General features: G+C 42.8%; 1 protein-coding gene across 1 annotated transcript in view; it reads left to right on the forward strand.

Moving 5' to 3' along the window:
- The first annotated feature begins 4,380 nt into the window (after positions 1–4,380).
- Positions 4,381–12,551, forward strand: part of TBC1D14 (TBC1 domain family member 14) — a 101,844-nt gene continuing 93,673 nt past the window's right edge. The window contains exons 1-2 of the mRNA XM_067556428.1: positions 4,381–4,880; positions 11,716–12,451. Coding sequence (XP_067412529.1) covers positions 4,838–4,880; positions 11,716–12,451 — 779 coding nt within the window. The 5' untranslated portion in view covers positions 4,381–4,837. The remainder of the gene's footprint in view (positions 4,881–11,715; positions 12,452–12,551) is intronic.

Consider the following 12,551-nt stretch of genomic DNA (forward strand, 5'->3'; position numbering starts at 1 on the left):
TTACGCAATATTTATACACTTTATTATACCCTTTAAAAATTTCTTTTTGCCCCATGTGTGCAGTATCAGTTACCCAATTTGAGGCTGCTCTGTTTAAAGGCCCAATTCTACAGTACATCCTAAGGCAAACTCCTGTCAAAGTCAATGAGATTTTTGCGCCAGGAAGGTTTGCAGGATTGAGCATTTGGTTTATAGCTTCACGTGACCTCTAACCCAGTAGCAGAGCATCAGCAATTACCATCTCATGTGAATGTAACTTAAAATATCCATCAGCCTTTCCGATTTGTGTCCTTCATATTTACATTACATTGTTGCAGCCATCTCCTGGGGTCCTAGGAAGTACAACCTAACATCATTCTAATTTATTCTTATTCTATCTTCAATCCTCCCAACCTTCATGATTTTTGTTTCAAAAAATGTTTGGCAAGCTCAGAAGACATCAAAAGAGAAAAGAAATATACCTATTATATTAAATATGCAGTAAGCTCAAATATCTCAAGTAATATTTTCTTTTTCCCTATAAACATGTTGTAATAGAAATCTTATCAATAGAAGTCTAATCTTTCAGATAACCTGAATGCCAGTTAATGGTCCTAGGTTCGAACACTAAAAGCTATTAACAAGCTAGGATATGTGATATAATAACAAGAGACGCAATTTATTCAGTGATTTGCTGTTTCCTTCTAAGTTTCATGACTGGGTTGCCCTCTTATAGAAGTTTTATTTTCCAGCATACCTTTACATTTGGCAGAGCAAAGGAGCTGCAGCCCAAAATAGCTATTTCAGAAATAGTAACTTCTGTTCATATTTGTCTCTTTCTTAGCTTGTAAGTACCAGTCCTTTTTCACCTTTTTAGTGCTGAGGAGATGACAAATTCCCACAGGGACTAATAGCATGAGGCTATTTTTGTCATGAAGCTTTAGCCATTTGGATTATGTTTAGTAATACAAAAGTGTAGTAATAAAAATACATATACAGTATTGATATATAAAAGCTATCCTATCTGCAAATGTGGTCAGCCACAACAGACAGTGTTTGCCACTGACATTAAAAAGTCAACATTTGCTTACAGATAACCTCCAACTACCAAAATTATTACCCTTATCCCAAATTTCTTAATAAAATTGGACATCATGGATAACAAAGAAAAGTAGGTTATTTGACTTTGATCAGAACAAGAATTTTGTAAGATCTCTGAAGCAGGGAGTGTCTTTTTGTTCTGTTTTTGTATAGTGCTGAGCCCACTGGCATCCTGGTTCATGACTGGGGTGCTTAGGTGTTACTGAACTATAAACAATACAAAATAATAATATTGTTGCAACCATATAAAAGAAGGCTTGTCTCCTGGAGAGGAAGAAATGTTGGATGGTCAGAAATGGAAAAGTATGTCATCTGGGCTGGGATCTTCAAGGAGTCTAAGGATGTTAGGTGCCTGAGTTCAACTTGGAATTAGATGCCTAACTGCCTTAGACTGTTTGATGCCCCACCACAGTCCATACCCTGCTAGTACAGGATTGTTCTATTGCTTTCTTTAGTCTAATTACAAGTATTTCTAGGGACAGGACTTCACTCTTTCTCTAGGAAGACTATTTCAAAGTCTTGTAGATCTCACTGTCAGAACTTTTCCCCTATCATTAATACCTAATTTGTAGAAGATTGTATAATAAATTAAATAACTATGAACCAATTTTTTTTCCTGTACTAGATGGTTCCAGTTGAACAATTCATCCCCTCTTCTGCAAAACTGGAAAAGCAAAGTTGTAGACTTGTTCAGATGTATTCTGAACAAGGAATTAGTCACAGTCCGTGCATTGAAAAAGGATCTTCCCCTTAACTCTTATGCAGAATATAAGGAGGTTTATGTGTTCCAAAACATCATTTCACTTTTATTTTCTCTTAATGTAACTAAAGTAATACATTGAATAAAGTTTACATGTCATGATTGTTTTCTCATTTTGGTGTTTACAGTACACTGATGTACGTAAATCTATCTCAAGATGAGACTATAATTCAGATTTGTTAAATGGCTATAGGAATACTGCATACCTAAAATCATAGCCCAAAATGTCAGTCCTGAAAGTCAGTGAAAACAAAATTAAAATGAAAAAATCATCAATACAATGTTATGAAATAAACAAATAACATACCTGACATCTCAGTTTCCTGCTCTCTCGTTTTGGACCTGTGATCTGAAATTCTGATCTCACACCAAGGTAAATCAGGGGTAACTCAAATGGAAGTCAGTAGAATTACTCAAATTGAAATTTACACAGGGCCTGGTCTACAGACAGTTTTTGTACCAGTTTAACTATTTTGTTTAGGAGTGGTTTTAATTACCAAAATAGTTATATTGGTACAACTCTTAGTGTGAACACAGTTATATCAGTATATAGGTGCTTATATCAATATAGCTTCTTCCCCTACATTTATGGGAATAAACTATAGTGTTATTAATACTGTCATACTGGTATAGCTGCATTCATTCAAGGGTTTTTAATTCCTTTAACTATACTGGTTTCAAACCAATATAATTAAAGTTGTATAAAAACTCTGTGTAGACAAGGTGTAAGTATTTGTGTGACCCTACAACTGGTCTAAGTAAGATCAGAATAAAAGACTAGGGCTAGAAATTCAGTCAAACTGTAGTGCCTACTTTCTCTCACTACTAGATAATAGCACAGGGAGCCCTAATCACTGGTTTGGGGATTGACCAATTACAAATGAGACTTGCAGAGAAAGCAAGAGTGTGTTGTAATTACATTGGTGACAGCATGGAGAAAGGAAGGAAATGGTAGCAGTCTGATCCTGCAACATGCGGAGTGCTCATAACTCTATTGCTATTGATGGGGGGAAAGGTGGATAGCATCTTGCACATGATGCTCAAAATGTATGGAGGTGAATAGATGGAAATCAAAAGAGGAGAGGATAGAGATGCAAGAAGCAGGAGTAAAACAGAGAGAGGTGACAGGAAAAGAAGGAAAGTACATAAGGCTAGAACAGATCCTATAATTCCAGAGGCTCCACTTCTGGCATTACAGATGGGACCAGATTTCCAAAAGAGCTCAGCTCCCATTTAGGAATTTAAATACCAGCCAGATTTTCAAAACAGTAGCTCTTGTTGTGACCTTCATGGTCAGATTTTCAAAGGCACTATGGACCTAAAGGGCTAAACTCCTTTGCAAATCTGGTTCTTAACACTTCTGAGGTATCAAGTAAGTCACTTAAACTCTCCACCTTAGCTTTCCCATCTTAGGCCTGGTCTACACCTAAAACTACATTGCACAGGGCATTATTCACAGCCCTGAGCAATGTAGCTAGTTTGATCTAACCCCCGCTGTAGACACTGATAAGGCAACAGAAGAATTCTTTTGTCTCAAGGCTGTGGATTTACTTCAGCAACTGCAACTTCCCTTCTGTTGCTGTAGCATCTACGCAACAGCAGCGCTGCAGCTGTGGTGTTGCATGGGTAATGTAGACAAATACCCTAAATAACGGAGTGGGGAAGGGGAAAGAAAGAAGATGCTTCTAGCTCCAACTTTTTGTGAGAAGATTTTATAAACCTCTCCCGTCCCCATAAAACTTGAGCATGTTTTACACTAAAAGAAGGCTTCCCCTGGCATTTTAAGTTTCCAGAGCGGGTGTTTTTTTGTGCCCCTCACTTGGGGTCTGTGTTTAGCTGTGCCCGCACTGGGCTGCTGACGGTGCCCGAGGCAGGGCTCTGTGCGGGTCTGTCTATGAACTTAGTGTTTTCTCTCACTTCGTTGGGCGACTTCCCTGATAAAGGGGACAAAGACCTGCAGAGACAGGCGCTGTCCTCTGACACTGAACAAGGAGCTTCCTCCTGGCTTTGCTTGGTGCAGAGTTGCCCCGGGGGTCTCCCTGCTCCACCACAGGCCTTCTTCTGCCTGGAGCTTTGGGTAGCCATAGCAACAAGGGACCCACCCTTCCTGATCCATGCTCTGGCCGCTCCATTAGTCTCCCCTCCTTTGCTCATGTGGCCCTCCAACTCCTGCCCGTGCCCTTCCTGCCCCGCCCCCAGAGGATTCAAAATGGCGGCGGGCGGAGCTGCTCGAAGTCGGGACAGATACAGAACCCGGCCCGGCTAGCTCCGCCCCCTTTTTCTTCAAGTCAGCGAGCCTCCGCTTGCCCGGTTAAACGCTTCCGCCTTCCACCCCCCGTCAGTCGCTCTTTCACAGCCGATTGGTTTCTCTCGATACTGGGCGGGGTCAGTGCGCGCCGGAGGGGGGAGCGGCTGGAAGGGGAATAGCAGCACAAGTGGGGGGAAGTGACAAGAAAGAGGAACAGCCGCAAGAAGCGGTTGGGAGCGAGTAGAAGTAGAACGCGGACGGGGGGAGGAGTGGCTTTAGAGAGGATCAGCCGCAGGGAAGGGGGTGGGGGAAGAGTAGAACTCGGATAGGGAGAGGGAGGAGCGGCGGGGGAAGAGACGAGTGTGAGGAACAGTGGAGGGTGGGGAAGAGTAGACCGAGGCTGTTCCCGCGGCGGGGGGCGCGAAGGTGGAACCGCCTCAGGAGGCGGGGGAGGAGTGATAGAACGTGACTATTCCAGGAAGAACCCTAGCAGCAGCTGCTCGCTCGGCCGCGAGCGCCCCTGTTGCTGCGCTGCCTCCTGTCCTCTCTCCGTGCAGCCCGGCGGGCTGTGTGTGTCTCGGGGATGGGGGGCCTGCTCCCCGCTGGGGGCGGCTTCCTGCAGGCAGGGGCTGAGCAAGAGCCGCCGCAGCGTTGCTGAACGGCCGAGCCACCCGGACCTGGCGGAGAATGGACCAGCCCCCGGCTGCTCCTTAGCTCTGCAGCCGCAGCCGCTGTGGCGAGAGTTGGGCATGGCCCGGCATGAGGAGACCAATGAACGGCGGAGCTACCCAGGTAAAGTCCAGCCTGGGAAGTTTCTCTTCTCGGGGGGAGCTCGGTGGCGCCGGTGCGGGGCGCTGCCCCTGGGGCAGAGGAGTGTGACTGCCCTGGGGGGCGGAAGGGAAAGGTGCGCTGACCCCGCATTGCTGTTGGCCAGCGGTTTAGTGGAAACCTGGCATGGCCAGGAACGGAGGCGAGTCGGGGCTGCGTGAGAGCGGCTCTGCCTTCAGCACCCCGAATATGCATGTGCTGAACTTTCCACTGGACTGGTTCAACAGGATTCCCTCCGACTCGTGGGCAGTGCAACTACTTCTCCCCGATCGCCGGCAGGCTGCTTGGAGGCGCTCGAAGGAGGTGGGAGGTGTCGACTGGAGCTCCTGAAGAGGGCAACTTGGGTTGCTAGCTACTCACTGTCGCTTCAGTTTTCGCTGGTGATCGACACCTCCCAGATTCTCTCAAGCCACTCGTTCGGTGCCTTCCGGCTCTCCTCAGTTGTTGTTTTCTGTCAACACTTAGAGGGAGGTGTGTGTGTATGGGGGAGGGAGGTGAACTAGTTGGTTCTCGAGCTGGTCAAAAAATTCCAAAGCAACATTGAAGGCACAGAACTGCATGCCTTTCATGCATGCCGCTTTCCTTTTACACAGTTTAAATGTGTGCTGAGATCATTTGCAGTAGAGATTGATAACATTATGTACGCTGTTCGTGAAACTGGCACTTAGTGGAACATACTGCAGCCATTTGCCCAAAGCGTGTTTTTGAAACTCTTTTAGAGGAAAATATAATTTAACTGCTTTGCAGTTCAAAGATTGTATTGGTCCTAAAATACAGTGGTCATTTATTTTATAGGCAAGAGTAATGGAGATGAGTATGCAAGATGGCCCAAACTCTGTCTGGTTCCTATGGGCTCCCAAAGCAATATACAAACATTAATTCTTTCAGTACCATCAGGAAAATATGAACCCTGTTCTGTAGATTAGGGGTGGGGGTCAAGACAAGAAAGTTGTCACTTGCCCAGAGTCGTAAAGCAAGTGGCTGAGCTTATGAACCCAAAAGACTTGACTCCATGTCTCCTGTCTTAACCTAATGAGACGTTGCATTGCTATCAACATTTTCCTGTTCTACAATAAAACAGTTAAATTTGCAGTTTATGGAAGGAGAATGAGGTCAAGAGCTGTGATGAGATGTAGCACTAACTGTTTGCCATGTTGGTCACAAATGAATTATGGGAAGTCCATATTGGCAGTAGCATTAGAACAACACTTGGAATTAAATCTCAGCATCAACTTTCAGAAACTGCACTTATCAGATAGGAAAAACAAATAACCTCTCACTATATTAAAAAAAACAAACAAAAACAAAAAAAACCAAACCAGTGGCCAGGGCACAGGCATAATAATCTGAATATAAGTTCTGTATGTTTTTTACTGACAATTGGACGCCTATCTGGTGCTTTAAATTAAGGCCCTGAGGAGGTATGCTCCATGCTCATCATATATAGTACAACAAATGTTTAACATTCTGAAGCTTACTGCTGTATAAAGCATTAAAGAAAATTTTAGTTGTATGTACTTCTGCATTTACAAATTGCATATTTTAAGTGACTCTTCCTGTTGCGTTTCCTGTGTAAAGGAAGAAATTGAACCAAGTCAGAACAATTTCACTGTGCTTTGTTGAAATCTATTTTCACTTCTCCAATTATCAATTTACCATTAGAAAACTGTTCATCAGCCCTTAGCTTAGTATTCTCTTGCTTTCAGCATGAACTTGAATGCTTATTTGTAAGTATCTTGAGAAGAACCATATGATAAAACTGCAGTGAAATTGAGTGACAAATCACTTTCACTTCACTGCTGCTTGAGAAAGCACTAAGCAACAGCAGAGGCAGACACTTATAGTTACTCATAGGGAAAAAGGGTGTAAACATAGGTTGGGGGACATACAGCAGGGACATCCCCATGCATCAACCAGAAGTTGAGGGAAGGGTAGAATAGTGAGGGCATCTCCTTTCCGTTCCTTGCATTGCAGCAGCCAAGAGGCTTGTGGAGGGGTGAAGTAGCAGAAATTTCCTACCCAGATAGGAGAGGGAAATACAGAGAGAATGACCAAAATGTGGGTGACATTGGAGGAAGGGGAAGAAGGGGCTTCACATGTATCAGATCAGCTAGGCAGAAGATGCTAATTTTTTTTTTATATAATCTGGGGCAGAGAGAGAGAGAACCCAAAGCAGAGGACAGGATCATTGCTTTGTTAGGAATCCCAGTGCCTTCCTCACTTCCCAGCAGAATTGGGGGAGAGGATTGATTATGTGAATTTTGCCCGGTCACTTGAGAGCTTTCATATTTGGTGTAGGGTTAATGGTTTGGCTTTTAGGTGTCTGGTTACATTTCTTAGCGTTGTAGTGCATGGATGGGTGAGAGTTGGTATGAAGTAAAATTTATTTGTTAACTAAGGGTGATAATGTGTGCATATACACTATAGAGAGACTCTTGTGCTGAGAAATAAGGAGAGAAAAAATATATAGGTGAGTTGGCTGAGACTGCAACATAGGAAAGAGAGGAACAGATAGTGACGATATCTCAGGGAAAAGACATGCTGATCTAGTCTGAAAAGAAGAAAAAATGAAGTGGGACCAGGAAAAAAGGTCTAACAAAAGTGAGAGATGTAGTAAGTAGGGCTGATCAAAAAAGAACTGCTAATATTTGAATTTCTGGTATTTGTCATAACTTAATCAACAAATACTACGTTGTGGTATCAGGCCATCTTTATAGCTTGTTAAATGCTAGAATACTCGTGAAATGAATCAAATGTATTCAGTAAATTTGTTTTTCAGCTATTAAATTGCTGGGCTTTGTAGTTTTAATATATGAAAATAGAAAGTTTGATGTGTTGCAATAAGTAGCTTACAAACAATGTGACTTTCTTTAAATTGCAAAAGATGGGACTGTGGGAGGCAGTCTGGCAAGTGATGGGTTTTTGATCTCCTGTAGTAGGTTTAGGATGTGTCCACATCAAGAAAAAGGTGTGTTCTGATTTCACTCTAGTTAATGTGTGGTAACTTGGGTAAAAACTTAATGAAGACATGGCCATATGTATTTCTTCCACATTAGTAGGTAAACACTAGGGAGAGGGATCCTTACTATTATACATTACTAGTAGGTATATCTATTTTACAAGTGCAACACTGGCAGAGTTGCAGTACTGCAGCTATGCGGCTGTAGTAGACACTTGTTACAGCTATGGAAGCGATTTTTTCCCATCACTGTAGTAAATCCACCCCTCAAATTGGTAGCTACGTCAATGGAATAATTCTTCTGTCAACCTAATGGTGTCTACACCAGGGCTTAGGTCGGCTTAATGTGGCTCTGACGGGTGTAAATTTTTTACACGCTGTAGCAACATAGTACGTGAACCTAGGTTTAGGTGTAGATCAGCCCAGAGTTAATAAGTTAATACTACAACTGCCTGTCTTAACTAACATGAGGAAAAGTTCTAGTAACCTTATTCTACTGTAAAGCACGAAGGATTTTTTCTTAAGAATCAGGCATCACAGATGGGACTGAAGAGGTTTATTCACGATATCGGGAAGTCTGACAAATCAGCTTCAACTTCATGGTGTTACAAAGATCACTTATGTACGTTTTTTTTCTCACTTAAACAATTCATTTACATTTCTTTTATCTAATTACTTACAAATACAGACCTTCTTCTCATTAAGAACACGGGTGATAAAGACAGAGACAGAACAGGATTTCTGACTATCCTGGGGGGGAGGGGAATGAGTGGAATCTTTACAGATAAGAGGGTACAGGATGGACAGAACTTTCACCTTTTGTCTTGTTTTACTGAAAAAAAATAAGCCTACTAAATCTGACGCCCGCTGTCAAAAGGAATGGCCAGTTGATGCACTGGTGAATTTGAGTGTACAGTATAAAATTCAGTTGGCTTTTAGAACTTCAGGAATTTTCTTAAAATAACTTTGTTCGTTTTAAAATGCAACTAAAATAACACCCATAAAAGAAACATAGGAAAAGCCTTAAGTGTTGGCCTATACTTAAATGAGAGCAACATGTTAAGGGAAATATAAAAGTGGGGTGGACTGGGGAAAAAGTTGATTTACTGAAGGCAAGTTTAAGTTGAATGGCATAAATACTTTTTTTTTTTTTTTATTACCACAATTGATGTTTTCCAGGTGAATTTCAAGAAATCTATGTTTAAAAAAAATGCAGCTTAAATTTGGGCCAAGGTGTAAATGTTGTGAAAACAAGCTTTATAACAGCCACAAACCAATAAATATTCAGTGAACTAAAACTTCATTAAATTAAACTTGCTTGGTAGTATGTTGTCCCCCATGAAGAACATTGAATTGAGCTAAACTCAAACTTCTGTAAACCAGGACATGCAGAGCTAAGGTTCCCCATGCAATCTTAGCAATGCCCCAATATGCTTCATTAACACACATACCTTTACTCTGCCAACCCCACCATTGCTGAAATGTACAAGCTCTTGACCTCCTTTCACAATCCATTCACTCCCACCTACAGGATTCCATCTAACATTATTAAAAGACAATAAGTTGGGGGAGGTTGCATATGCATACCTTCCTGTTCTTCCCCTGGAGCTGACAGTAGCCAGTGGGAATTTATTTGCACAGACTCCAGGTGCAGTCAGTGTGTTAGATGCACCTACACTAAATGGTGGGGCAGTAGTTGGGTCGTCTTGGTAAAGGTATGTTTGGCGTGCACAGGGGTTGGGGTGCAGGGGTGTTGGGGGCACGCTATCAGCTGGGGGATGCCATGCTTCCCTCACCTGAGCTCCCAACCTCTCTCGCCTACCTATCCACCCACATAGTCCCCTTCTTCTCACTGCAGCCCTAAAACCCTCTTCTCTGCCCCTGATACCCTTCTATCGCGCCCTCCTTCCCCTCCCCCCCGCCCCAAATAAATTGCCACCACTGACTCACAAATTGCAGTAACCTCCAGTACTCTGTTCAAAACTCCTTTTGTTTTAGGTGAGGGTTTGAGATTAATTTATCCTTAAATACGTTAAGGAAGGGTGAATTCACAGCCATCAAGAGGTCTGTGATTCATCCAGTTATTAGTACCTCTCAGTTTAACAGTACGAAGCAACAGAAGGAAGGAAATTGGGCTTTCAGGGGGCTATAACTTGGGAACCCCCAAATCAAATGACCCCGAAATTTGCATCCCTGAGGCACACCAAATTTCAAAGCAATCTGAGTAACTATTTGGATTTCAGAGCATTTACAAGAATCAAGATTAAAGCATATAAAGTGGTGGGATGGGAAACCCTCTAGCAGTTTTTCTGTATTGGTGCATGTGGAGTGTTTTTAAAAAAAAAAAAAAAAAAAAAAAATAATTTTCCTAAAGATTCTCAGTTTGAATCCCTCAAAGACATAGGCCTTGTCTACACTAGACATTTTTGTCGACAAAACAGTGGAGTTGTTCAGACTAAAATGCTTCTCCTGCCAATGTAATGCACCTGCTATGCCGATATAAAACCACCTCAACAAGAGGCGAAGGGCTTATGTCGGTGTAATTAGGCGATGCAGTGTCTGTGTAGACACTGCGTTCCTTACACCGGCTGTTGGCTGTCATTCTTGTCAACTTCACGGCGCCAACGGAAATTGGAATTTGGGAGAAGCCCCCGGCACCTGGTCCTTGGTTCCCCTCTGCTGCTGGCTGGGAACCTTGGCTCTCTTGTCAGTTTCAGTGACATTGACAAGGCTGCCCTACTCCTGGTGGGGAGCAAGAAGGGCAGCTGGATGCAGCTCCCTGGAGGCTTGGATGGCCCCAGGCAAACTTCTCTCCCCTCCCCTCCGGCTGTAGCTCCCTCCCTGCCCCTGGTGGGGGAAAAGGGTGGGGTGGGGGAAGCGTGGCAGCCTGTTGGGAGCCTGTGGGGCAGCCAAACTCCCAGCAGAGAGCTGCAAGCAGAGCTGAGAGACTGGGCTCTCTGCTCCCCACACTGTCTCCTTAGGTGGATGGAAGCGCTCCTGGTGAGGATGCACACCACCGACCCAGGGAGGGTAGTGTGGACATCACCTACCTCAGTAATTAATGCAGTGGCTGTAAGCTGATCTAATATAGGTCAACTAACCTTTGTAGTTTAGACATAGCGTTGGTGGGCGCCATGCATTACCTTAGGTAAAACTCAACAGATTGAGATAATTCTTACCCTCATCACATCAATAGTTCGATTCCTAGCACTAGGCAAAAACAAACAAACACACACCTAGAAACTTTTTAAGAAAATGGTTATAGTGGCAGGGGATATCTCCAGAACCCATAGATCTCAACTTACCAAATTTGCATCATTAACCCTATCCACCCTCCTGAGGCATACCAAATTTAAAAGAAATTTGGTTTTGCATATTGATTTTAGAGAATTAAAAAAGATCCACCTTTATGCAGATGTCATGATGCAATCTTAACTAAAGTGGAGCTTCCTGTGCCACTGCAAAGCATCTTGACTCCTTAAGATTCCATTGAAAACACCTGTTTTGAAACCCCACCATGGAAGCACTAAATCTAAAAAGAAACTATCTACGCTGAGTTCTAAGAGAAGTGTACGAAGTGAAGAGTATAAGTAATGACAAGGAAGTAGTTTAAGAAAAAACATGTTCACTTCTAATAACCTTTGTTAGTAATGAAGTAAAGCTATTTGTTTATAACTTGTGGTTCAGTTGCCAGTGCCCCTCTACTAATTACTTGGTTTATTCTTTGTATATGGTTTTTCCCTAAGTACTGTTTGACAGCTATAAGATTAGTAATTTAGTTCTATAATAAAGGAGACTTTTTAAAGTGTTTAATAAAACAAAACTGTTTTTTCATTCTAGTTACCACTTGGACCAAGGTGACTGATGTCAGTGTGCCCAACTCCTTAAATGGTTTGAGCTTGATGGGAATTCTGGACACCAAAGTGAGCTACAGTATACAGAATCTTCATAACTTGAATTCAAAGGCCCCAAGATCTCTCTCATTGCCTGAATATGGACGTAGCCAGCCTGCTGGTGCTTTAGAAGATAGCCATAGCCTTAAATCTGTAGATTCTGGTATTCCAACTCTAGAAATAGGGAATCCGGAGCCTGTTCACTGCAGTGTGTTAAATGTGAAGAGAAAACAGTCTGAGCCTGAAATTGTGCCAGACAGAACTTTTCAGAGTGCATGCACGCTGCTGTCATATGTGCCTCCACTTTCTTTGAATGCTGAACATGAACACAGTGTACGAAAGTCCTCAACTTTTCCAAGAACTGGGTACGACACAGTGAAGCTGTATAGTCCAACTTCCAAAGTTCTGAACCAAAGTGATGATCTCTCTGTCTGCAGTGTTTCCAGCCTCAGCACAGAACTGTCAGCAACTTTATCAGTTAGCAATGAGGACGTTTTGGACTTCATGGTCACAAGTAGTTCAAGTGCAATTGTTACCCTGGAGAGTGATGAAATGTGCTTTTCAGATGTTACATTGAATTCCACTAAAGAGACCAATGATCAAAGCCAGCAGGTGTGTGGTCAAGAAGCAGAAGTGGACAGTAAGTTAAAAAGATTGGGATCCTTTACTAGCTTCTTTGCCAGGTAAGGGGTTTTTGATGTTTAAGAAAAACGTTACAGGGTTCTGTCTGTGTTGGGGACTGGGAGGAGCATAAGGGGTTGTATGTTAAGAAGTTATGCCTTC

The sequence above is a fragment of the Emydura macquarii genome, unplaced genomic scaffold, assembly GCF_026122565.2.
Source record: "Emydura macquarii macquarii isolate MOO-44397 ecotype Brisbane River unplaced genomic scaffold, CSIRO-AGI_Emac_v2 contig_1768, whole genome shotgun sequence".
NCBI classification, from domain to species: Eukaryota; Metazoa; Chordata; order Testudines; family Chelidae; genus Emydura; species Emydura macquarii.